This window comes from Suncus etruscus, chromosome 17, assembly GCF_024139225.1.
Source record: "Suncus etruscus isolate mSunEtr1 chromosome 17, mSunEtr1.pri.cur, whole genome shotgun sequence".
Lineage (NCBI taxonomy): Eukaryota > Metazoa > Chordata > Mammalia > Eulipotyphla > Soricidae > Suncus > Suncus etruscus.
This window is the reverse complement of record NC_064864.1, coordinates 539,638-564,503: the sequence shown is the minus strand read 5'-3', so window position 1 is coordinate 564,503 and position 24,866 is coordinate 539,638. Positions and strand designations below refer to the sequence as shown.

The 24,866-nt window shown below is 56.7% G+C and overlaps 1 protein-coding gene across 1 annotated transcript in view; it reads left to right on the top strand.

Moving 5' to 3' along the window:
- The window catches only part of COL13A1 (collagen type XIII alpha 1 chain), a 126,687-nt gene that overhangs the window by 76,620 nt on the left and 25,201 nt on the right, over positions 1 to 24,866 (top strand). The window contains exons 11-26 of the mRNA XM_049790509.1: positions 1,354 to 1,380; positions 1,471 to 1,497; positions 1,976 to 2,002; positions 3,501 to 3,557; positions 4,606 to 4,671; positions 6,510 to 6,617; positions 8,310 to 8,336; positions 9,344 to 9,379; positions 17,988 to 18,032; positions 18,616 to 18,648; positions 19,110 to 19,136; positions 20,915 to 20,983; positions 21,257 to 21,301; positions 21,679 to 21,747; positions 23,195 to 23,218; positions 24,606 to 24,668. Coding sequence (XP_049646466.1) covers positions 1,354 to 1,380; positions 1,471 to 1,497; positions 1,976 to 2,002; positions 3,501 to 3,557; positions 4,606 to 4,671; positions 6,510 to 6,617; positions 8,310 to 8,336; positions 9,344 to 9,379; positions 17,988 to 18,032; positions 18,616 to 18,648; positions 19,110 to 19,136; positions 20,915 to 20,983; positions 21,257 to 21,301; positions 21,679 to 21,747; positions 23,195 to 23,218; positions 24,606 to 24,668 — 750 coding nt within the window. The remainder of the gene's footprint in view (positions 1 to 1,353; positions 1,381 to 1,470; positions 1,498 to 1,975; positions 2,003 to 3,500; positions 3,558 to 4,605; positions 4,672 to 6,509; positions 6,618 to 8,309; positions 8,337 to 9,343; positions 9,380 to 17,987; positions 18,033 to 18,615; positions 18,649 to 19,109; positions 19,137 to 20,914; positions 20,984 to 21,256; positions 21,302 to 21,678; positions 21,748 to 23,194; positions 23,219 to 24,605; positions 24,669 to 24,866) is intronic.

Sequence of the window (24,866 nt, the reverse complement as noted above, 5' to 3'; positions counted from 1 at the left end):
ACCTACTCCAGGCTGTCTTAAAGGGGCAGCAGCCACTCATGTCACCCCAGGGGCATGCCTAGTGCACCTCAAACCAGTTCAGAGAACCTTGGAGTTCAAAAGTTCCTGGCACTCTCCGTCCTCCTTAATATTAGCTGTGAGTTAAAATGAAAAGCCTTGCATGTGGCTGACCCAGGACAAACCACAGTTTGATACCCAGCGTCCCATATGGTCCCCCAAGCTAGGAGCAATTTCTGAGTACAGAGCCAGGAGTAACCTCTGAGCTCACCAGCTGTGGCCCAAAAAACAAAAAACCAAAAAAAAAAAAAAAAAAAAAAAAAAAGAGAGTGTTTGAGACCAATTCAAGACCTCAGACTGGGAAGTCTGACCTTCACCCCCAAATCATGCAGGCCTGGCCCGGCCTCCTCTTCCACCCAGTGTCTGTGCTGAGACAGAGGCTTTGTTTCCCCAGAGGCCCTTGAGATGACCCACCTGGACGGCCACATGGGGGAGGACGGGGAGGGAGTGCAGGGCAGTCCTGCACTCTGTCGTTCCACCCACCCACACACGCCCCAGGATTTCCCAGACTGGAGCCTGGTTCTGATGTCACATGAGGGCCCACACTAGTGCCCCCAACCCACCCAGACGGCCAAGCCCAAGTCCTCAGGGCTGAGGTTCTGGCCCAGTCTGGGAGCCCCAAGCGGCCTCCCTCAGTGTGGCTGAGGCAAAGCAGCTGGCACAGCACATCTCACCAGCTGCCCAGCGCCTCTGCATTGAGCTCTCGTCTCCGGCACCTCCTTGGGGAGCTGAGTGTGATGTGCATGTTCTCTCCTCTGTACTCAGCACCCCAAAAGTCCCTTCCCCTCTCCCCGCTACTCCAGACATGAGGCGTCCTTCGCACCTCCTCAGCTCTGGCTTCTGAGAGAACCAGATGCCTGGGTCGAAGGTCCTTCTCCCACCCCTGCCCGGGAACAGGACAAGACAGGAAGGAGGTTCCTGGGGAGCCTAGAAAGCGGTTTCAGCTGCGGAGCGCCTACTCCTCTCCCTAAGGACCCCCCAGAATCTGCAGCCTTGGTCCCAGCCCCATCTGACCCCCTCGGATGCCTGTGGGCTCCCGGACTGGGTCTTGGGCTGAGAGGGTAGGAGATTGAGAACAGACCGGTATATTCTAGAAGGTTCCCTCCCTCCTGTGACTATGCTCCATACAGAAGTACACCCAAAGTGCGTTCTCCTGCTCTGCAGTACCCATGAGAGGGGTTGTGGGTCAGAGCCTGGCGTGGCGGAGGGGTGGGAAGAAGTCACAGGGCCTGGAGGTCCCCCCATACCGACCCTCCTCCTCCTCGACGCCACTGACTGAGTGTTTATGCCCCATAGGGCCTGGCGGGTCCTCGAGGACTACCCGTGAGTAGAGCGCCCTGCGGTTGCTGGCTGGGACTTTGGGCCTGACTTGCTTTCTAACTCGCTTGCTCTCTCTTTTCCATCTCTTCATAGGGGCCTCAGGGACAGAAAGGAGAAAAGGTAAATCTGCAAGGGACCTGTGGTACCCCAGGGACAGCAGTGGAAAGGACGGGTCTTGGGGTATCTGGGTGCTTCAGAAACTGAGCTGACCCCCAGGGCTGCCAGGGAAGGTCTGTCCTGGGGTTGGGGGCTGGCCCCTCCCTGCCTCTTTGGCCTTCCTCCTATACCCCCACAGTGTTACATGCCCCCTCCTTGAGCCCCAAAGACCTGGTCTCCAGCCCCTCAGCCTGTATTTTATGGAAGCTCTCTCACCCCACAGCCCACTGCCTCCTTGTCTGCTCCCCTGCTTGGGCACCCACTGGGGTCTCCCCAGCAGGGCAGAGCTGTCCCCTATGCCCAAATGGGGGCCTGGGAGTGGGGAGTCCTGGGGGACTGTGGGGGAACAGGGGAGGAGACTTTCTCAGAATCTGTACCAAGGCACATCTGAGGATGGCTTCCCTCAAAGCCTGACTGCCTGCTCCCCGCTCTCCGTTCCCAGGGCCAGTGTGGCGAGCACCCGCATCGGGTAAGTGAGCCCCGAGAGCTAAGTATTCCTGGGCACACACAACCCCCAACTCAGGACCCCAGCATCTATGAGCTCAGGGGACAAGGATCCAGAACCCCTCTGTGCTCGGTTGTGAGGGATAGTGTAAGGGGACACTCCTGGTCTCTCTGTGTATGCTCATGCCAGGCCCCTGATATGTCCCAGCGTGTTTCTAGAATCTTCCATGCATGTGCCTGAGCCATGGCTGGTGCGGGGGGACTGTGAGGGCGTCTCATTTTCCACCATGAGATAATTTCCACATGGTAGGAGGGACTCAGGGCCCATTCAGGAGGCTCAGCCTGGGTGTGGGGTGCAGGTTGCTGACATCGCTGAAGCACCCAGTGGCTTCCGTTGGCCTTTCAGAGGAGGAGGAGGAGGAGGTAGGAAGCCCCCCCACACACACACACAGGCTGGGGATGTTGGGGCTGGACCTTGGCCCACAGCGAAGCCACTCCCTGGGCCTTGCTCTGACCCCAGGAAGCTGAGCACGGAAGCACCTTAGACCCGCTTAGAGCCTTTCCAGGAGGACAGTGGAGTGGAAGGAAGGAGGGAGGGAGGGAGGGAGGGAGGGAAGGAGGGAAGGAAGGAAGGAAGGAAGGAAGGAAGGAAGGAAGGAAGGAAGGAAGGAAGGAAGGAAGGAAGGAAGGAAGGAAGGAAGGAAGGAAGGAAGGAAGGAAGGAAGGAGGGAGGGAGGGAGGGAGGGAGGGAGGGAGGGAGGGAGGGAAGAAATAGAAAACTCAAAATAGGAGAGATAGAACGGGGTAAGGTACCGGCCTTGCATACCTTGCCTGACCCAGATTGGACCCCTGACATTTCATTGGATCCCCCTGGAAATGCCAGGAGTAAGCCTGAGCACAGCCGGATCTGACCCACAAGCCCATCCTCCCCGATAAAGTGAAGGTCGGGGGCCAGAGAGGCTGAAGGGGGCCGGAGAGCGGGGACACAGACCGAGCCAGGCCCTTGGTGACACATGCTCCTGGGATGCAGGGGTGGGAGTTCTGGCCAGCTTGACCCTGACCCAGTAATAGAAGGGCAGCTGTGTTTATTCTCAACCGTGGGCTCACAGGACTGTTATGTCACCGCATGAAAGACAACACAACTGGGTCATCCATCCTGGGAAACTGTCAGGGTGGCTCACGGCTCCCCGCCTCATGCAAGAAGAGGAAGAGGGAAGGGACAGAAGGTTCCAGAAGCACCCTGGGGTAACGGGTGCCAGAGCACAGCTCGGTGGCTGTGACCAGGTCGGGGAGAGGGCAGATTCGGAGACTCCATTGCTCCTTTTGGGACCAGGGAACGGGGGGGGGGGGGGGGGGGCAATGGGTCTGGCTTCCTGTGGGCACTGGGAGGAGAGGCTCAGGAAATGAGGCCAGCTTGCAGTGTCCCTAGAAAAGGCGTGACAGGGGTGTGGGTGACCAAACTGAGGAGGAGCCACCCCATCACAGCTCCTGGTCTGTAACATCTCCATCCCCCACTGCACCAGGAACCCCCGACCAGTTTGCTGGCAGCTCTGCGTGCCAACCAGATAATAACCATGAAGGTTTGTAGGTTCTGAAGGGCCCAGGCACCCTGGGCACAGCTGTCCAACATTGCTTGAACCCCACATGCACGCGCACAGAGTTACTGCCGAGCTTCTGGGTCCTCCATGCCATGCAGGATGCCTGCACCTCTCAATCCTCAAGATTGCAAAGCACGTTGCAAAGTTTTTGGGGTTTTTTGTTTCTTTTCAGAAGTTGAGCCAGTGCTAGTTTTGTCTTCACAGAGGTTCTGGCAGCATCTAGTGCCACGGGGATCTGGGACCCAATGGGCAACAACAGGAATTTCCAAAAAAGAAAATGACGTTCGATAATTTGATGGCAAATTGCTCCCCTTCCTGCCCCCCCCCCCCCAAGTGGCTAGCTAACCCTGCTGGAGATTCTTGTTTTCCAGGCCCTCGGGCCCCAGGGCACGCGAGACCCGAGTAGCATTTAGCTGGTGCCCACACTGACCACACCCTCGGCTGGCTCAGGGCCAGAAGCCCAGCTTGGCGCTGCCCTTGACCAGCCTCCCCAGATCTGCTGACACCGTCTTTCTCCCTCAACCCCCAAAAAAGAACCCAGAGGTTGCCTCACACCAGCCTGGCTTCAAGTACCAATTTAGCTGCCCCTGCGGCTCCTGGCCAGAGCCTCAGAGTCTGGGGCCTCCGCCCAGCCTCTCCTGGCCTGGAGCGACCGGGGAGGAGGAGATGGGGTGTGAGGGGGTGAACAATGTTGAGGCCACGTATGGGGGGAGACCTTGTGGTCACCGGAGCGACCACAAGGAGAACCCCGGCCAGAGAGGGCCACACTCTCCATCAGCGTGAGGGTGCTGCAGAGCAACACCCCAAATCCAGTTCTCCTCAAGCAGGACCAGTCCCCCAGAGGCAATCTCAGCACCGCACCCCTCAGTTGAGAGCACCCTACTCTCTCCTGCCCTCCCTCTGCCTCACACTCACTAATCTCTCTCTTCTCTCCTCCTCTCCTCCCCTTCTTTGACTGCCGGCATCCTGCTGCACACCTGTGATCTTTGACCTCTGCCCTTTGGCCTTCCACCTCAATCTTCCTCCTCAGCTGCTGCCTCTCCTCAACTCAGTGCGCCTGGCTCCGCCGCCGGTCATTAAGAGGCGGACCTTCCAGGTAGACTCTGCCCCTCACACAGACCCCAGGGGCCTATGGGGAGAGAGCGTGTCTGGGCCCTGCTAGGCCAGGCCAGGACTCTGAGAGGCAAAGCATAGTGCCTGGGTACCCCAAGATTGGCCCCACACCCCTACCGTACCTCACTACAGTTCCTGCATGAGCATACTCCGTTATGAGCATCACTCCGTTCTCCCAGCAGGCCCAAGCGTTAGGCTTGTGGTTCCCTGTCTCAGATGAGACTGCCAGACACGGTGAGGGGTTCAACTGCGCAGCACCAGGGCTCCCCACGAGCGCTCGCTGACTGTGAGGCCTGAGGCTCATCTGTGAGGTGGGAAAAAAGAGGAAGTGGTCTTGCTGGGAGGGGTCTTCGGGCTCTATTTACTTTCAATACTTTTCGAATGGAGGCTGGGGCTTGTGACTATATGCACAAGGGCCCATAACAGCAAGAGGCAGCATTGGGGCCAGAGAGACGGTACGAGTGAGGGAGGTGCTGGCCTGAAAGGACCCTGTGCTGAGCCGGGGCTGGCGGCTTTTCAGGGAGGGTCTTTCCCAAGGATAGGCTTGTGCTGGGGGCTTGATGGGGCCAAACAGGATGAGCCCCAAGTCCTGACTTGGCCTCTTATCCCCACCCACCCTCTGGGGCTCTGCTCATGGAAGCCCACTTCGAGCCTCAGCTCTCTCTGTCTCTCACAACGGGGTAGAGGCCCAGTTCTGCATCAGGCGTCCTCTGCCTCTGCCCTCTGAGCCCGCAGGCTGCCTCTCAGAGTGACAGGACCAAGCCCTGGCCTGGGTGCCATCTGCCTCGGAGAGAGTGCCAGCAGGTGCTGCTGAAATCTGGTTGGCTTCTGAGGTGGCACGCGCCTGTCTGGCACCGGCCCCTCCCTTGATCAGTTGTTTGCAGGGACTGCCCGCTCCCTTTCCGCGCAGGGAGCAAATGTCATGGCTACTCCTAAGTGCATTCTGAAGAGAAGAGCTGGCCTGGAGCACTCTGAGAAGGAGGGAGGATCAGTCTGGAGCATTCTGGGAGGGAGGACCAGCTTACAGATCCCGCTATGTGTTCTCTGTTCCTCGGTCTGGGGCTCTCCTCAGGAGAATAACACAGAAGGGCCCCATGGGCCATCCTCCATCCTCCATCTTCTTCCTGAGTGAATTCCAGGCCACCCCTCCCTCTGCCCCTCCGTCCATCTGAGCACAGGCCAGGGGCGAGATGAAGGCGAGGCCCTCAGCAGCTGATTCATATGGGGGCAGCCATTCCTCAGTCCGGGTACAGAGCACTTTGCAGCATCCAGACTCGCTGCCTCACCTGTGCTCTGTGGCCAGGCCCAGCGTAACCTACTGACAGGAGCAGGTGTTAGAGACTCCCCCAAAGGCAGGGCCTCCGGGCAGCAACAGCCCCAGATGTGAGCCTAGTCTAGCCATGGCTCCCTGGTCTGTGTTGCTTTTTCCTCAGAAACTACCAAACTACACAGGGTCACTTGGCCACATATCCTGTGTCAGAGGCTCCATTCCCCCAGAGGCTTCAGGAGCTGTCCTGGACCCAGGAGCTTCTGTGTGGAGGACTGGGTGGGGCAAGGAAAGAGGGGAGCGGCTGTGGGACTGGCCGCAGAGAGAGGTGGAGGCAGCGGTGGCCTCTGAGGCAGCAGCAGGGAGCAGGCCTGGCCCAACTCCCTCACCCCTGCCTCTGCCACCACAGCCCCAGGGCACCACCTCGCCCCCACCCACCCTGCATGGAGCCACACCCCAGCACCGCCTGCCCACCAGAGCCCACGGGGTGCATGGCACTGGGGGGACCCTGTTAACATTAGGCGCCACTTAACACTTGTTTACTCAAACCTCAGGGAGAACAAGGCCAGACGGGCCTCCAAGGACCTCCAGGCCCACCGGGGCCCCCTGGACCAAGTGGCCTTCTAGGACCCCCAGGGCTGCCAGGCCTCATGGGACCACCTGTAAGTTCCCACTTCTCCCTCCTTCTCCTCTCCTTCCATACTTAACTCGGGAGTTCTCTGGAAGCTTCTCTTAAGTCCCTAGAAACCCCTGGGTCTCCCCAAATAGCAGAAACCACCCCCCCAGGTGAGACTGTTGGATGTGGGGCCCACAAGGAGTCGCTCAATTATTACTCTCAGGCTCTGTAAATAAAAACATGGCCCGGGGCAGGACCCCGACTTCAGTGTGACCAGCCAGGCCAGAAGCAGAGTCCCCACTTTCTCTGAGCCTGTGTTCATTCCTCTGGGTTTAGGGGAACATGACTTAGGGGACAGCCATAGAAGGAAGCAGGGGGGTGTCTGACCACTTGACACCCCAAAATGTGTCTTGCTAGTATGATTTTCCAGGCCAGGGTGTCCCCTCTTGCAGACTGGAGGGAATCAGTCTCCCCTCCAGCACCCCTCCAGGTAGGAGCACACAGAGATGAACCCCAGTCACTGAGTCATGTGTTCCAAGCCCAAACTTGACTCCTACATCCAACTTGGTGTGAAAAGGGGCGGAAAGGCTCTCAGTGGGGTCAGAACTTGCGTGTGCAGACAAAGCTAAGACTCACTTTGGACATTGGAAGTAGGAAAGGACAAAGCCTGCTTAATTCTGGTTTGGGGGGTCAGAGAACTAAGACGGGGTTAAGGCTCTTCTCTCCCATGCAGCCACAACTCCCTGCCCTCGATGGACAGTCCCCGCTCCCCAACACAAAGCTCTGTGCCTGGGCTTCTAGGCTGCCCAGACTCTAAGCCTGAGGGTTGTGGCATTGGCTGTATTACTGGTTGACTGAGGGTCCCTTAGCCTTAGGAAGATGCAGCTGTGTGGAAACCTGGTGTGTTTGGATCACAGAGGGGCCTCAAATGTGTTTCTAAACCCCCACACTTACACTTCTATGACCTACTCTGCCGTCCAGGAGGGAAATTTGAGAAATCCAGGAGGGATTCCTAGAGAGAAGATGGAAACCCCGAAGGGAAGAGAGATGTAGGAAATGGAACCAAGTAAAAGGGAGAAACCCCCTCCGAAAAAGTACTCTCCATTCACTTTGCTGAGCCCCATCCCCACAAGTGCCTGGCACCCCCCTTCCCCATGTTGTATTTTTGTGAGGTTTTGTTTATAAAGAGACAAAACCTTATGGAAGCCCGTGTTTGAATGGAAACAGACCAGATCCCTGTCCTGGTTTCTCCAGCTCCATCCCCCCATCTCCCCCTCCCCCTCATCCTGACCCCTCCAGAATTGGCCAGAATTGGAATGGTACCTCCCCAGCCGCCCTAGGGCAACCACAGTGCCCCCCACAGCCTTTGCGGCTGTCCAGTGAGATCAGAGCCCTGCTGGGCAAGGCTGGCTTTCTCCCAGGGAGGGTCCAATTAGCAGGTGGGGAGGGCACTGGGCCACCATCAAATCCACAAGCTGCCACTGACTTATTTCCCAGTAGGAAGGCTCAGGGGAGGCTCGCCCACGGTGCCCACAGGCCAACAACATCGAAAAAAGTCCGTTGTCCTCAATTGCCCTTCGCAGGCTTCAAAGTCCCGTGCAGGACCTGCTAGTGCTCCCCCATCACGGGCAGTGCCCTTTCTAACCACTCAGGGACTGGCCCACCGCCCTGTAAGATCCCCTATCAGCCATTCACCTGGGAATCAGTGGTCATGTGCATTTTCTTTATGTTTCTACAGGGCCTGCCTGGACCTCCTGGACCAAAGGTGAGGGCCCTTCTGGGTTACTTGGGGAGTATGGTGGGTGGGGAGGCTGCCCCCATTCACTGACAAAGGACAAGTGTGAAATGCTTCCTGTAAGCTCCCTTCCTGGTGCTTTATCTTCTTTAAAATGCTCGAGGCTGGGGCCAGAGCTATGACACAGCAGTAGGGCGTTGCCTTGCACCCAGCCAATCCAGGACAGACCTGGTTCAACCTCCAATTGTCCCATATGTTCCCCCAAGCCAGGAGTGCATAACCAGGAATATCCCCTGAGCATCACCAGGTGTGGTTCAAAAAAAAAAAAAATGCTCAGGGATCCCTAAGGACTGTCTGTTCCAGGTGATGGAGTGATAATACAGCAGGGAGGGCATTTGTCTTGCATGCAGCCAACCCAGGTTCTGTTCCCTGCAGCCCATATAGTCCCCTTATTCCTGTCAGTAAGCCTTGTATGTAGAACCAGGAGTCAGCCCTGGGCACTACTGGGTGTGGCTCCAAAACTGACCAAACAAACAGCCACTTCCAAAGACTGTCATTTTCTGGGCTAGTGCAGGACCAAGGGTGCGTCGCTGCCCACTACGAGATTCCAGCAGGCACCAGGTCTCATCACAGCCTCATCATCAAGAGCGGATCATGAGGCTTGGACAGTGAGGGATCCTGGTGGCCCCACTGGTCTCTGGGGAAGCACAGGGGGTCATAGGGATCCTTGGGGGCCTTGCCCAGACGTTAGTATACAGGGAACCCCCAAGAGAGACATTCTCCTGAGTCCTTGGAGAAGGACCAGAACCTAAATCCTAACTCTGTTCGCCTGCACCCCCCACCCCAAACCCCCTTGCTACCATCTGTATCTGCCAGGTGGGCTCTGGTGCTGTCTGAGGTGTGGCAGGGATGGGTGGGGGGTCTTTAGAGAAGAGGGTTGGTCATTGAGGGGGATGCATAGCTCAAACCCTTAACTATTCTCTCTCTCTCTCTCTCTCTCTCTCTCTCTCTCTCTCTCTTTTTGCCTTCTCCTCCAGGGAGACCCAGGGATCCAGGGGTACCATGGCCGGAAGGTAAGAAGGGGTTTCTGGGGCTGGAGTGATACTATAGCAGTTAAGGAACTTGCCTTGGATACGGCCAGTCCGGGCTCGATTTCCAGCATCCCTTACAGTACCCTGAGCAGTACCAGGAGTGTTCCCAAGTGCAAAGCCAGGAGCAACTCCTGAGCACCTCTAGGTGTGATCTAATCCCCCCAACAAAGAAAAGGTTTCTGGGGTCCCTGTGACCCCAGAAGACCCCACGTCATGCATGCAGGGGCAGGACATGGCTGTGCACATGCCACATGGTCCACACCCTGCAGAAGCTGCAGGACGGACACATGCATCTGTCCAGATAGGCGGCTAGAGGGGGCAGCAGGCCTCAGGCCTGGGGTCTACGTCTAGAGCAGGCCAGATTCTCACGGCTACCCTTGACACCAGGCAGCCAGGGGCAAGGATGTAGGGAGGTGCCTTCCCAAGACTCCTGTGTGAGTGAGGAACCCCTCAGAGACAGACAGGACCCATGGCTCCACTCATGGTGCCTGTGGGAAATTGGGGGGCAATTTGGGAGGCGTCAGGGAGAGGCCCTGGGCAATGGCTGGTGTCTCGGGACCTTCTGCTGAGAACACCCAAACTTGCTGACTTCAAAGCACAAGAGTGAACAAAACACCTGGGGGTGTGGGGGCCCCCCTTTGCTCATGCTGGTGGCCATGTTGGGGGTGGACTGAAAGCAGCCTCATAGCTTGTGGTAGGGGTCAGCTGTTTATGAGTCATGTCGGGGGCTTCCCTCTCCCCATCCTTGCTCAAAGCAGGACACTTGTCTACACCCACTGGGCCCCCGAGAGAGGCATCCTGAAGCCCCTCATCCCCTCCTCCTGAAGTCTCCCCATTTGTATCTTCTAGAATAGCAAAATATGTGAGGCCTCCACACTCTTGTCTTCCTAGGCTGGGCATCCAAGCCAGGAGCTCATCTGTACAAGGCACGAGACCTATCTCAGCCTTGCAAGGCCCTTTCTAATCCGCCACTACAGCCTGTCAGCCAGTCCAAGGCATCAGAAAAACTTGGAGCAAAGGCCCAGAGGTCACTATTTCATAGTGATACCATTCAAGTTTATTTTAGTTTATTCTGGTTTGCGGGGGGGGGGGGGTCATATTCAGGGCTTACTCCTGCCTCTGTGCTCAGGGATCACTCCTAGCAGGACCCAGAGAACCGTAGGTGGTGCCAGGAATTCGTCCTGGGTCAGCCACCTACCAGGTAAGGTAAGCTCACTACCCATTATACTTTGTTTCTGGCCCCCATTCAAATAATTTTAATCATGGCTACCACTTACTGAAGGCCAAGTATGTGCCCAGCTGTGCTTCCACGCCACCCAGGCCAGCCTCACCTACCGCCACCACCCAGGCTGGCACTGGTCTTCCTAAATGAAGAAACTTGATGCTAGTGAGATGGAGCAGCGGGGAGGGCACTTGCCTTGCACACAGCCTGGGTTCGACCTGGTATCCATAAGGGAGGTCCCTGAGCACCATCAGGCGTGATGCCCGAGTGCAAAGCACAGCTGGATGTGGCCCAAAGTGTAACAAACAATAAAAATAAAGCAAAGAGTAGGAAAAAGAAAGGAAAAATTTCTTCCAGTTTAGGGGAGTCGAGGATTTGCGGGGATCTTGGGCTTTTCAGGCCTTTGATCACATTAACCCCAGGATGGGTCAGAAGTAGAAATGCTTCCAGATCTTGGAGGCTGAGAGGTCCTTGTCACATCCAGCTCCACACTCGCCTCTCTCTCCCTCTCTCCTTCCCTCCCTCCCTCTCTCTCCCTCCCTCCCTCTCTCTCCCCCTCCCTCCCTCTCTCCCTCTCTCCCTCCCTCCCTCCTTCTCCCTCTCCCTCTCTCTCTCTCCCTCCCTCCCTCCTTCTCCCTCTCCCTCCCTCTCTCTCTCCCTCCCTCCCTCTCTCTCCCCCTCCCTCCCTCTCTCCCTCTCTCCCTCCCTCCCTCCGCGCTCTCCCGCTCCCTCACTCCCTCTCTCCCTCCCTCCCTCCCTCCCGCCCTCTCTCTCTCCCCCTGCTGCTTCTCATGGAATCTGGAGCCTTGCCCTCACTGCCTCCCTCTGGTTTCTGGAAGGTTCCCCTGCCGCCACGGCTCCCGCCTGTTATTATTGATTCTCCACTTCTATTCAGAGGTCCTCACAGGGCCTCCGCCTGCAAAGCCCCACAGGCGGTTTTGGTGGCCAGCACAACAGAGGCCGGGGGCATGCACCAGGGAGGGCCTGCAGATCAGACCCAGCCTTAAGGACTTGAGGTCACCCCTCCTGGCCCAGGAATCTGGAGCCCACGCCATAGTCAGTCCGAGTGGCTGGGCAGGTGTCTTAACCAGCAGTGGAACTAGGCTTCCCTCTGGAAAGTGACAGTCCTTCTTAGCCAAATCTCACCCTAACCCTCACAGGGCCCAGTGGGGCTGGAGCCCAATCCCGGCTATCAGTTGAGAAGCTCAGAGAGGCACAGACTTGGCCCCAGGCTGCACAGCTGGCAAGACACTAATGCTGGCGTTTGAAATTCAAGCTCTAGAGTTTCAGCCCAGTGACCAGCCTCTCTTGTCCCACGGTGCCAAATACCTGCTCAGAGGGTCCCAGGGCAGGCTGAGCCACCAGTGAGCAAGTGCCCTGGCATCTCTCGGAGGTGGTGGGTGACCCTTCGAACTCCCTTCTGCACCCACCAGTTTCCTCTTTCCCTATCTGCTCTGGGCAAGGCCTGGGGAGGGGAAGCTAGTTCTGCACCCCAGAATGGACAGACGGCAGCAGCCAAAAATGAAGCACAGAGCGGTCATGGAGCTTCTCCCGTGTTCAGGGTGTGAGGGCACAGAGTAAACCTCCGTGTCTGCGTGCTTTGCCGCATGACACAGGCGCAGGGGGAAGCTGTGTCTTCTGCCCGGGTGGGTGTGTGTCTCAGCTGAGACCGCTCTCTGCCAGTGCAATTTGCTGATGATTAGTTCCGCCCGCCACCGCCAGCAGCTGGACCCTCCTGGCGTCCCCTCCAAGGCCAGCAGGGCAGCTTTCCCGCCCATTCCCCGAGATCAAAGCCCAGCGTGGCCAGTGGGCCTTGCACTGCTCCCTGCCCCCTCTGTGGCTGCCGTGGGGTCCTTGGGGGTGACGATGATCTGTTTCATGTTGCAAGGCAGCTCTGATCCCTTCGGAGGGGACGGAGACTGGCTGGCCTGCCGGTCGCCAAAGCTAGGGTGAGCATGTCTGCAACTGCACTGAGAGCCGGGCAGTCTCTGCCTCGCTTCCACATAGCATTCGACTCACATGCATGTCTGGAGGTGCCTATGGAAAGCCAAGGCTGAGACCCCCATTTCTCTCCTGCAGTATAGGGGCTGCAGCTTCTCAGACCAATTGGGTCAAACTTGCCCATCTTCAGGCTTCCGCCATTAGTCTTCCAGAAATGGGGACTCCCTGGAGGGGGCTGTGCTGCAAGGGCTTATGGGAGCCCCTAGAACAGTGATAGCTAACTTTTTTGAGCCCGAGTGCCCAAACTGCTGCACAATGCCTGCTCCTCCCAATGGCCAGTCCGGCCCTGTTGCCAAGTGAGCTGCAAAGCAGACACCGGCACACTCACCTCCCACTGCACTGCATATCTTAATTGTGCACCGCATATCTTAATTGTAGACTTTCCTGCATGCCAGCTGCAAGGCCTTCGTGTGCCACAGCTGGCACGCGTGCCATAAGTTTGCCGTCGCTGCTCTAGAACGAGGGTACAGAGAGCAGTAACTGTTCCCTCCAGTTCAGGCCACACCAATGTCTCTCCTCTGCCCCACTATAAAAGGACATGGCCAGGGCCATGTCATAGCGCAGCGAGATGGGCATTTGCCTTGCACGTGGCCAACTCGGGTTCAATCCCCACCGTCCTGTATGGTCCCCCAAGCCTGCCAGCAGTGATCTCTGAGTGCAGAGTCAGGAGTAACCCCTGAGCTTTGCCAGGTGTGGCCCCAAAGCCAAAACAAAACAAAAAGGGGACCATGACCTGCTGAACTGAGAAGGCGGTTCTGGGCAGACTCGTGGTGTAGTGTAAAAGCAAGGCTCTGTGTGCCCGCTTCCCTAGACCTCTTCATCGTGCCAGGCCACCTGCATCAGCTGCTTTGGGGCCTCGGAATTTCACTGGATGGTGGATTTGGTCTCAGTCCCAGTTTACTTACAGAAGGTAAACTGAGGCGAACAGAATGAAGGGCCACAGGCTGGAAGCAGTGAAGCTAGGTCCATCTCAGCACCCAAATCTGGCCCAAAGCTATCTTAGTACCAGACTTGGGGAACCTGAGGAGCCCCTGGAATCCTCTCACACGAGAAGGAAAGGGGGGAGCAGGACCCGGGTGTCTGCTGGTAAGAAACAGGCCTATCTCTGAGCCTCCCAGCCACCCTGACAGAAACTATGCAGCTCCTGCGCCATGCAGGAGACAGAGGAAGTAGATCACTACTCAAATCATCATCCTGGAGGAGGATCCGAGTCCGTCCTAGTTTCTTACTCCACGTGGGCTACAGATAATTTGTTAAATTGGGCCTCCTAGAGGCTCCCCTAGCAGGCTCTCAGCCAGTGGGTCTGGCTTGACCTGCCGTGGGCAAAAGGAGGGTTCCTGGGTGCACTGCTCTTGGGCTGGGGGCTCTGTCCTCTCCCCCAGAGGGAGAGGCAGACCTTCCAGGAAAGCCACTTGTTTAACTCTCCCAAGTACCTTCCTGCAGCCCCTGAGACCCCAGCACCCCCAGACTTCATGGGCACTCAGACCGCTGGGCGGAAAGGACAGACAGGCGCTGAGGAACAGGGCCCATCAGGCCGAGACACTCTCAAGGCTGTGAGAGAAAGACCCATCCCACAAGCACCCACAGGCACATCTAGGCCATTTCCATCAGAGCGGTGGGGGTGGGGTGGGGGGCAGGAGGGGTGCTAAGATGCCACGCAGGCCCAGACCTGAAGTTTTATGGGGCTGCTGGTGACTCGGACCAGCCTCCAGGCCCCCACTTGCGCTCTCTCAGCCCTCCAAAGCCCAAAGATTTATAAGCCGACTTTTCTTTTGGGAACTCACGACCGAATCAACCCATCTCAAATCAAGATTATGAGCCAGCCGCCCTGGCCTGCCACGGGCCACCTGTCCCCGAATTCCCTGGCTGAGGTCCTGGCTGGAGGAGCTGGCATTTCCGCCGCCCCAGCCTCTCGGTGTCCGTGCCGGCACAGCCCAGGGAAGAGAAACTGAGTCACCTTCTTCCCTGAAGGAAGGGACCTCTTAGGGAGAGAAGGCTGGGCTCTCCCGGTCCAGGAAAGGGTCCAGGCCAGGCCCGGGGCCTCCCCCCAGCTCAGCCAAGCTTCCTGCCTCCCTGCTGAGAACAAAGGGTCTGTGTCTGCTTTGGGCCCCCCACCAGAGCCCGACCTGTAGGGGGGCCATTCATCTCCCCTGGCTGCTCTGACCTGACCTTTGCTAGCTGGGAGCTGACCTTGAAGCCCCCACCGCCCTCCAGACATCCAGCTTCTTGCCAAGTCCGGCCCCACTTGTTCAGCAAACTGTAAATCACCAATTAGGAGGCCGGCCGCAGGCAAGCACGGGCTGGTGCTGCTCCGGCTCCATCCTGCGACCATGGATCCCCACCTGGAAGCAGGGGGCAGAATAGAGAACCTATTGATGCTGGGATGGAGTGGGGGCCAGGAGCACAGGCGGGTGTGTGGGTGATCCGGGCCGCTGTGCTCTCCCACTGGGTTTCTGGAGGCGTGGGGGTGGGGTACCCCCACAGTGGGACTGTTGGGCAGGGAGGGGAGACGTGGTCTCTCAGAGGGGGGTCTGGCTTGGCTTTTCTGCATTCCACAGACCTCGCTCTGGATCACTTGTCCACGACAGGTCAAGCCAGACCCGCTGGCAGAGCCTACTAGGGGAGCCTCTAGGAGCCCCAATTTAGCAAATTAGCCCACGAGGACAGACTCAGATCCTCCTCCAGGATAATGGCATGAGTGAGAGTTGGTGAGTGAGTGATCTACTTCCTCTGTTTCCTCACAGATCCACTTCCTCTTATCTTCTCACAGATCCACTTCTTTGTCTCCTCTTAGACCCACTTTTTCTATATCCTCACAGACACTCTTCCTCTGTCTCCTCACAGCTCCGCTTTCTCTGTCTCCTAATAAATAGATCTTTCTCTCTCTCCTCATAGATCCACTCCCTCTATCTTCTTACAGATTCATTCCTCACAGAACCACTTTCAAGAAGGGGAATAGGAAGGTACTTTGACAAAGACAAGCCCTATGACGCTCTGCAGTATGATGGGTCCCTTAGCAGAGTCCCCCGAAGCACCCCTCCCCCAGCCTGGAGCCCCTCAAAGTGCCTCTGCCCTGCTCCACTCACCTGTCAGAAATGGGTGCGCCTCAATCCAGAATAAGCCTGGCCCTGTGTTCAGAGGTCAGGTGGAGGCAGTCTGGACACCCCCTGGGGAAAGAGACAATGAGCGTGTCTGAACCTGCAGGCTGACAGCCACTGGACACCCCTGTGCCTGCCTGCGAAGAGCAGGAGTGTGTTTGCATGTGTGAGGGCTATGTACATATTCCTATGTCCATGTGCGGGTATGCATGAGCGCATGTGTCTGCATGCATGTGTCTACAAGTGTGCATGCTGGCAAGCTACCCCCTGGAGGGGACCAGGGAACCTAGGCTCAATGGGCAGGACAGAGTGGAGGTCTCCACCTTCGCAGAGGGGCTGTTCCTTGGTGTTCTGAGGAACCCGAGACCTTCCCAGGAATGTGTCCTTGTGTCTTTGCATCCAAACAGTAGGGGCTGAGTAAGTACTGCAGCTGCCTCACCCCTGCCCGGGCATCCGGCCAGAGAGCTGCCTTTGAGCCTAGCCAAGAACCCTCTCTAGGGGCCTTGGCCTCTACGAGGACTCCCAAGGAGGCTGCAGGAGTCTGGAGAGAGACAGAGGCACAGGAAATGTCCATCCTAATCTCTTTCAGTGGACCAGGACTCTAGACCCAAGAGTGAAAGTGGCTTATCTGGGATCACACACAGCCTTTCCCGATTGTCTGCACAGCTTTCCAAATAGACAGGCAGAGGAGGGCAGGGGTGTTGGAGGAAGCTGGGAGGAAGGGGAGGGGCCCTGCCAAAGCCAGGGACCAGGGGTGTCCCAAGCTGACCTCTCACTGTGCCCTCCACCCAGGGATGTCTCCTTCCGAGTCAACATGGTTATGCCGTTTGGAACATTAGCAGAGGACCCCAGGCCTTCCAGGAAAGAGTGACGGGATCCCCCTGGATCAATGTTGTTTGTGAGGAGTCAGTGGCCTTGGCTCCCTCTGCTGGCCAGCGTAGCCCTGAGCTCTCATCTCTGCTTTCAGGGGTTACACCCCACAGAAAAGGAGCTGGTCTCCCCCTGCCTAGTCCTCCGTGGGACAGAGAGAGGCTTTGCCCAATATTTAGCCTGCAGGGGGTGTTTCTTAGCTAGAACACTGCCCATTTTAGAGAAATTGACCCAGACTTTGGGGCCCAGGATCCTGGGTTTCTGTGAACACTGGCATCTGAACCAATTGGCAGCCCTGTGGAACCCCACTTTGGAGAGAATTCTTGGAAACCAAAGGGAGGAAGGATGGAACACTCATCTCAGGGCAGAAATGTGGTGGGGGGCCGGAGTGATAACACAACGGTAGGGCGATTGCTTGCACACTGCAAACATCAGATGGACCGGGTTCAATTCCCAGCATTCCAAACGGTGGTCCCCTGAGTCTGCAAGGAGCAATTTCTGAGCACAGAGCCAGGAGTAACCCCTGAATGCCTCCAGGTATGACCCAAAAGCCAAAAAACAAAACAAAAACAACCATGTTGGGACCTCAATTGTGCTCTATCCTGCAAGACACATCTCTAGAATTTTGTCGCTAGAGCGGGATCTGGGTGCCAGCTAGTCAGAATCCAGCTCTACCTCCTTTTCCTGGGGCCTGGGGTGAAGGATTACTCCTGGGTTTGTAGTGAAAGGTTCTGGGTCTTGGGCAAAAGTTAGAGAAAGAGGAGGAAACGGAACTAAGAGGAGGAGGAGGAGGAAGTGAAAGAGAAGGAAGAGAAAGAAGAAGAAGAGAAAGAGGAGGAGGAGGGAACGCTGGGGGCCCAGCCCAGGTTTGGGGCACCACCAGTATCTTCAGAGGAGATGGAATTTGACCAGGGCCCCACCATAGGATTCCGGTTCAGTGCATGGCAGGAGACATGACACCATGAGAAGGGAGGGTCTTCTGGACACTCACATCGGGGACTGTCAGAGGAGAGAGGAGTCTCCAGGCCCTGTTGGGGACCCTCTGTCTTTATGTGCTATCAGATGTCATCCCCAAGGAATATTGTGGAATGCAGGAGGGAGGGCGTCTGATTGTGGGGTGCAGAGCTAGGAAGTAGTTTGTAGCCTCAGCCATCAAAGGTTGATCCAGGAGCTCCTGTCAGGGGCAACGGAAAAGATGGAGGAGATGGGCCATTGTACTTGGCCCAGACTTGGGGGCTTAAAGAGCTGAGCAGGGTGACTCCAGGCAGCTTCTGGTTGCCGTGTGGTCCCTGCAGCTCTTTTGGGTGGGACAGCTGTCCCCAAGCCTCCAGCTGTCTCCCAAATGCCACCTGCAGGCTATACTCCCATCCCTTCTCACCACTCTTGTTTCTTCCTCCAGGGAGAAAGGGGCATGCCAGGAATGCCGGGCAAGCACGGCACCAAGGTACAGACCCTGGAATCCTGACCCCAGCTTGGAGATACCTCAGAGGCCTCTCCTTCCCTCTCACACACCCGTGTGAGCCCAGCTGTTCTCCTGCCACTCCCAGCCATCCTGGTGGTGGTGGGGTGCTCCTATGTGACCCATCTCAACCCCATCTGAACCATCCCGGGTCACCCCAGCTCTGTGCCGTGCTGAGATCCTGGTAAAATCACCTCCACTGGGCTTACTGAGTGGTGCCTGGTAGCCTGGACCCCTCAAAGCAGGAGATGTGGAGGTGCGATAGAATCGGGGTTCACTGCTGGCCCAGTTCAGTCCTCGAGGGCCCTGAGCAAGAGCCTGGAGCGGCCAGTTCCATAAACTACACCCACCCTCCCCTGGGCCCCACACTCCAACCTGCTCACCTTCCTGCCCCCACGAAGCCATGCCACTATACCCCACTAGCCCACAGCGCCCATCATGTCCCCCAGTGAGCACAGGAGCTGGGGGGCCCCAGGGGTCCCCTTCCCTGTGCGTGCAGTGCCTCCCTCTGCCTCTACATTCTCCAGCTCCACCCTCACCTCAAGCCTGACTTTCTTCTCTCCATCAGGGAGCGCCGGGGATCACCGTGGTCGGGATGAAGGTCAGTGGCGCCTTGGGTGGTCTATGGGGGAAGAAGGGGGTAGACACAGAAGAGGGAAATTTGGAATTTTTGGGCTTCTTGGGGTGGGGGGTCAGCAACTATCTTTCTTTGAGCACATTGACACTGGTGCGCGCCACCGGTGGCTCACACTCAGACGTGGCTTAAGATATCTATGGAGAGCGCATCAGAGCAGACTGCCCAGTGAGACCTGAGTAGAGGCCTTCTCTGGTCCTCTCCTCCACTCTCCTGAGGCCATGCGTGAGCCTGGGGCAAGCCCCCTGACAGCTAATGTCCCCACCTATTCCTGGGATCTGGGGCCCCTGAGCCAAAGAAGAATATGGGCACCTTCTGGGCAGGGCCTATGGGCTAAAACCAGGCAGTGCCCTGGAATGCTCCCGCCAATCAGCCTCACGCCTTGCTCTCCCGTTTTCTTACCAACTTTTCTTTTTCCTCTTTCTCAGGGCGAGCCTGGGACCCCAGGAGCCAAGGTACAAACTATTCTGGACTGCCAGAGGACCAGGGCTGAGTAGATGGGGTTTTGCTCTGAGTCTCCTGAAGCTGACTTGGGGTGGGGACCTACCTGAGCGAGGAAGGGCCTGTGGTCTGTACCCCCAGATCTGACCAGTCTCCATGAGCCATGGGCGTGGGTCACTGAAGTGACAGTCCCAGTCTAGTGGTCTTAAGCTGGTTTGTTTTTTATTTGGTTTGGTGTTTGAACCACACTCAGCTGTGCTCGGGCTCACTTCTAGCTCTGTGCTCGATGATCATTCCTGGCAGAACTCCGGAGACCTTGTGGGGTGTTGAGGATGGAACCTTAGGTGTATACAAAGCAAGTCCCTTAACTACTGTGCTAATTCTCCAATCCTGTACAGGTTTTAGCTCCTGGTCTGTGGGTCCCTACATGCGAGTTCCAGGCTATTCTGGGGTTTTTATTTAGTTTTCTTTTTATAGAGCTTGATGTTAAATAAGTTTGATGACAAAACAGATTTTTTTTTTTTTTTTGCAAAAACAGACTTGTAAGGTTCAGATATAGATAGCACAGGGATGAAGATATTCGCCTTGAATGAGATCAAGTGTTGCATCAAATAATTAACGATGGTGCTGGATGGCGATGGATGGAGGCCTTTGTGCTTAGGCCCCAACCACGTGGCTTCATCCCCATTCAGCTGGCGGATTCCAGGCCCAGGTAGTCGGCGTAATCAAGACTCACTCACAGGCAGGCTTCAGGAAGAACCATCTTTATTCAGGCCCTAATCACCACATGTGTGTGGCCTATCTCATAACCTTTTAAGCACTAGTTATTCTTGGCCCTGCATCTAAACTCCTTTCAGCCATCTTCCCTTTGGGCTCCATGCTGGTCAAAGACCAGAACACAGAAACCCAAAAGCCAGAGCGCCCAGCAGCGCAGAACGGGCAAAGAGCCAAAAGGGCAACAAGCCAAAAGCCAAAAAAGGCCGAATTCCCTTGGTCCAAGCCTTATCTACCTTTTCCCCGACCCCTCCCAGGAATGGGAGGGTCTAGCAGGTAAGGTTACACCTACTATCCGGTTTCCAAGACCCCTCCCCGAAATGGGTGGGTCTAGGGTCTTAAATAGGTACACCCACAATCAAGCACCCCATAGGTTTCCCCAAGTACCACCAAGAGTAATCCCTGAGCACAGAACCAGTAGTGAGCCCTGAGCACTGCTTGGTGTCCATTCCCTTAAAAAGAGAAGCAAAATTAGTTACTGCGTTTACTTCAAGAACTCAGTTTCTGAATGAAATAACACGGTGAGAGAAATACAGAGGGGAGTGTGTTTGCTTTGCATGCAGACAACCCAGGTTTGGTCCCCAGCACCACCAGCATGATCTTTGAGCACAGAGCCAGGAGTAATCCCTGAGCACCACCACATGTAAACAAACAAAAGGGCCGAGTTGGAGAGTCACAGGGTCCCTGTGCCGGCAACTCACCAGCCCTGCAGCCCTGCAGACCGGGGGTTGTCCCATCAACACAGAGGACCTTGCCCAGCCTCTTGAGTGTCTTGCTCCAGCTCTGAACCTGACGACCCGCCCCTGCTTCCTCTATGAAAACAAAACGAAATTGAAAAACCTCAGGACCCCTCAGTTCCTACCACAGACTCTCCTCTGGGCCCACAGGCCCTCACGTCCCTGCTGCAGTCTGTCCGGGTGGAGGGTCTGCATTGTACCCCTGTATTACGGATCTAGGAAGATGGGCCCCTCAGTGCGAAGCTGTATGGCTCCCATTGTGACTCTCCTTCAACCCTCAGGGAGAGAAAGGTGACACGGGCAACGCCATTGGAGGAGGCAGAGGGGAGCCCGGCCCCCCAGGGCCAAAGGTGAGTCTCCCTGGGTCAGTGTTAAGGGCCTGGCCTAGGCATTTGACGTCAGCCATGCACGCTCTGTAACTCCGTCTCCTTTCCCTGACGCCCACTCCAGCCGTGGGGTCTGCTGGGAGCCAGGAACCTCATCCTCCCCGTGTTCCCCAAGTTCCACTGACAGTGGTTGGGTCAGAGTGTGTGGTTGGGGTCAGCATATGTATGGTTGAGGTCAGTGTGTGTGTCCTGTTCGTCTGTCTATCCTGCCCAGTCTCATACGTGTGTCCCCCCCAGGGGGAGCCCGGAGCAGCTGGCTTGCTGGGACCTGCCGGCCCCCCGGTACGTAGCATCCCATTCAGGGGTACAGGAAAGGAGTGGCTGGGTCTGGGTTTCAGGGGATCAAGGGGATCCCACTGGCCAGGGCAGCGCAGGGTTTTCGCTGTCCACCTAAGTCTAGCTGCCCATGCAGAGTCTGCAGTTCCCCGATCCTGGGAACAAGCTGGCAGGGTTTACGATGAACAGGCCGGGGCAGGCCAGCAGGGTTCGCAGTGCCAGTGGGATAAAACTGAGGGTTCCAGGACTCCAGGGCAAGCAGCACCCTGAGACCAAGAAGTCCCTGCCACTCTGTGTTTTGTGCACCCCTGCGTTGGCACAACCTGGTGTGATGGGAGCATGAGCCCTCCGGACAGCCTAGCCTGAGCGTCTCTGTCTTGCAGGGCCCCAAGGGGGAGCCAGGCAGAAGCGAGATGGTGGGCTACAACGGCAACATCAGCGAGGCGCTCCAGGTGCGTGGGGAGCCCAGAGTGGGGTGCGAGGATTCAGGGGTGCAGATAGCACCAGACCTGGAGAAGGGAGGGCATCAGCACCCTGGGGACACATCGAATCCCGGCTATTGGATAAGTTCTCAGGTTCTGTTCGCTGGCAAATGCCCACCTTGGGCACCCAGATGCCCGACTCTGTGTCTAGACCAGGCCGCCTGCCCGGGGCCCTGCAGACAGCTTTCCATCCTGAAGCATCTTAAAGGCTCTCTGCATGGTCCCTCTGTCCTCGGGAGACCCAGCTCCTTTTTATCCTGTCTCCTACACCCCACATCCATGGGGTCCCCACTCTTTACTGTGGGGTGTCTCATACTGTGTGTGACTCCCCTTTGGGACTGGGCGGTCTTTGCTGCAGTTGTGGGGGGCTGTCCTTCGAGCCACGGTCTGAGCAGCTCTTTAGCCCCCAGAGACCACCAGTCTCTGCCCCCACTAGAACCATTAGAATGTGTTTCAAGACATTGCCTCCATGTGTGAGCCCATTTCCAAAGCACTGAATCTTGTCAGATGTCAGCTATGGTGCCCCAGTTTAATTTTTAAGTGATTTCCTACTTTGCTATTGGGTTTGTCTGGAAAACACCAGAGTCTTGAAGTCTGGTTTCTGGGAAAGAGAAAAGAACAGAAGATGGTCTCTAGAAAGCCAGCAGGGAGGGCGATGACCTTGCGTATGACTAACTCCAGTTCGAATCCCTGGCATCCCATAGGGTTCCCCCACCCCAGCCCTTGGCAGAGTCAGGAGTGAGCAATAAGCACCTCCAGGTGTGGCTCAAACCCTACCCCATCTCCCCAAAATTGGTCCCCATGGGCCAATTAAAAAGGATGAGAGGTGGGGCCGGAGAGATAGCATGAAGGTAAGGCGTTTGCCTTTCATGCAGAAGGTCATCGGTTCAAATCCCGGCGTCCCATATGGTCCCCCGTGCCTGCCAGGAGCAATTTCTGAGCATGGAGCCAGGAGTAACCCCTGAGCACTGCCGGGTGTGACCCAAAAACCAAAAAAAAAAAAAAAAAAAAAAAAAGGATGAGAGGTCACTCACCTCCCTGGCTGGGGAAGTGGGTGTGGGGGGACAAGGTAGTTATGGGAGACCGAAGCCCAGAGCTCATTTAAGGGAGGGGCCAGAGAGATAGCATGAATGCCTTGCATTCAGAAGGACAGTGGTTCGAATCCCAACATCCCATATGGTCTCTTAAGCCTGCCAGGAGCGATTTCTGAGCACAGAGCCAGGAGTAACCTCTGAGCACTGACTGTCAGGTGTGACCCCTCCCCCCCAAAAAAAATTTAAGTTATGTTGGAGTCCTCTGTCCTGTGGTCACGAACCTCCAGGAAGATCCATGTAGACTGTGACCCAAGCCTGGATGGGGCCCCTCCCTGGGCTCTTGCGGCTCTGTCTACTCTAACTGCCGCTGCTATTGGTTTCAGGAAATCCGCACCCTGGCCCTCATGGTAAGCCTCCCCCCACCCTTGCTTGCGCTGGGCAGGGGGCTGGGGTGGGCATGCGTGGAGCGAGGGCCAGGGCGCACATGTGCCAGGCAGATGCTGGGTGGAAGCTGCCACGGAGAGAGACCTGCCCATGCAAGGCCTCTGGGAGCCACCTGCACCTTGGGCGGGTTGCCTGTCTCCTGGAGGGGGGCTCCCAAGATCCCCAGTCAGAGATAGGCTCTATGCACAGCGAAGTCAGGAAGTACAGATATAGGGGCGCATGATTTTGATATCTTGGTAGGGTTCCTGCACGTGGTGCCAGGGATGACTCGGGGCCTCCTGCATGTAAAAGGCATGTGCTTTACCACTTGAGGATCTTGGCTTCTCCCCGTCCCCGTTTTTCACTAATGAAGTGCATAGGTCTCACTAAATCAAAAACAACCTTCATTTCCCTGGTTTCTGCAAACCCACTTTGTTCTCTGAGCTTAGAGAGCCTGTGAGGTGAGGTCTCGGTCCAGGTTTGTGCCCAATGCCGACAGCCCCTCAGGACTGACTGCCAGGTGGACAAGAGTGAGGAGGTGACCGTGTATGCAAATAAAGGGAACTTTATTTCTTTAAACCACCTCAGTGTCATGGTGGCATGGAGCACTCTGGGGGGACATCCTTATCTTTCTCCCACCCAGGCCACCCCTGATTTTCTTTGGGTGCCCCTCAGCATCACTGTGGTGAACTGTGGCACTAAGGGTTCAGCAGTGCAGGACTGAGGCACAGTGACAGGACCCTACAAAGTGAAGAGCGTCTTGAGGGGACCTGCAAGGCCCAGCTGTGCCCACAGACTTTGCTCTGCTCCCCTCCTGCCTGTTCCTGTTTTTGCCACTTCAGGCTCCAGCTCTTCTATGGGGCAGGTCCCAGCTGACCTGCAGCCTCAGGAGGGACCAGCTGTTCGCTGCTGAGGCCCCTTCGGGCTCTTTCCTGGGACCTTTATCACTCTCTATGGAAAGGTCTTTGTGCCTTCTTGGGTCACCTGGGGCCTGGAGCCCAGAGTTTCTCAGGCTTTACCTACCCGCCCCTCTAGCCTTGTTCCCTCCTGTGGTCCCTTTCCTGTCAGCTGGCCCCCAGTCTCCCAGTCACACAGCTTTTATGTGTGGTTCCTGGAAATATCTTGGGGAGTCATAGGCCCTCAGGTCAGAAAAACTGGCATAGAGGGTAGGGGAATCAGCCATGTGATAGGGCTCCAGACACCCCACTTAAACCCAAACTCACTCGGATGTCTGTGCTCAGCTCAGTGGGGTTCCTGGGGTGTCCTCTGCAGTGTCCCCCCTCATAGAGAAATTTGAAAGGCAGCTCCTAAACAAGCCCTGCGTCATCCCCGATAAACTGCATCTCCACCTCCATTCCTTCTCTCTCCTAGGGGCCTCCTGGTCTTCCCGGGCAAACAGGCCCACCGGGTGCTCCAGGGATCCCAGGCCAGAAGGTAACTGTAGTCTGGCAGAAGTCAAGGTACCGCTGGCTTCCGTGCCTGAGTCGGCCCAGGGCTGCCCCAGTCCCCCGTGCTGGGCCCCTGCAGCCCTTGGAAGGGCCCGGCTCACCGGATGTCCTCGTCTTGTCCCTCCCCCTGCCTCAGTGTTCACTCACACTCACACATACCCACACATACATGCTTAGACACACA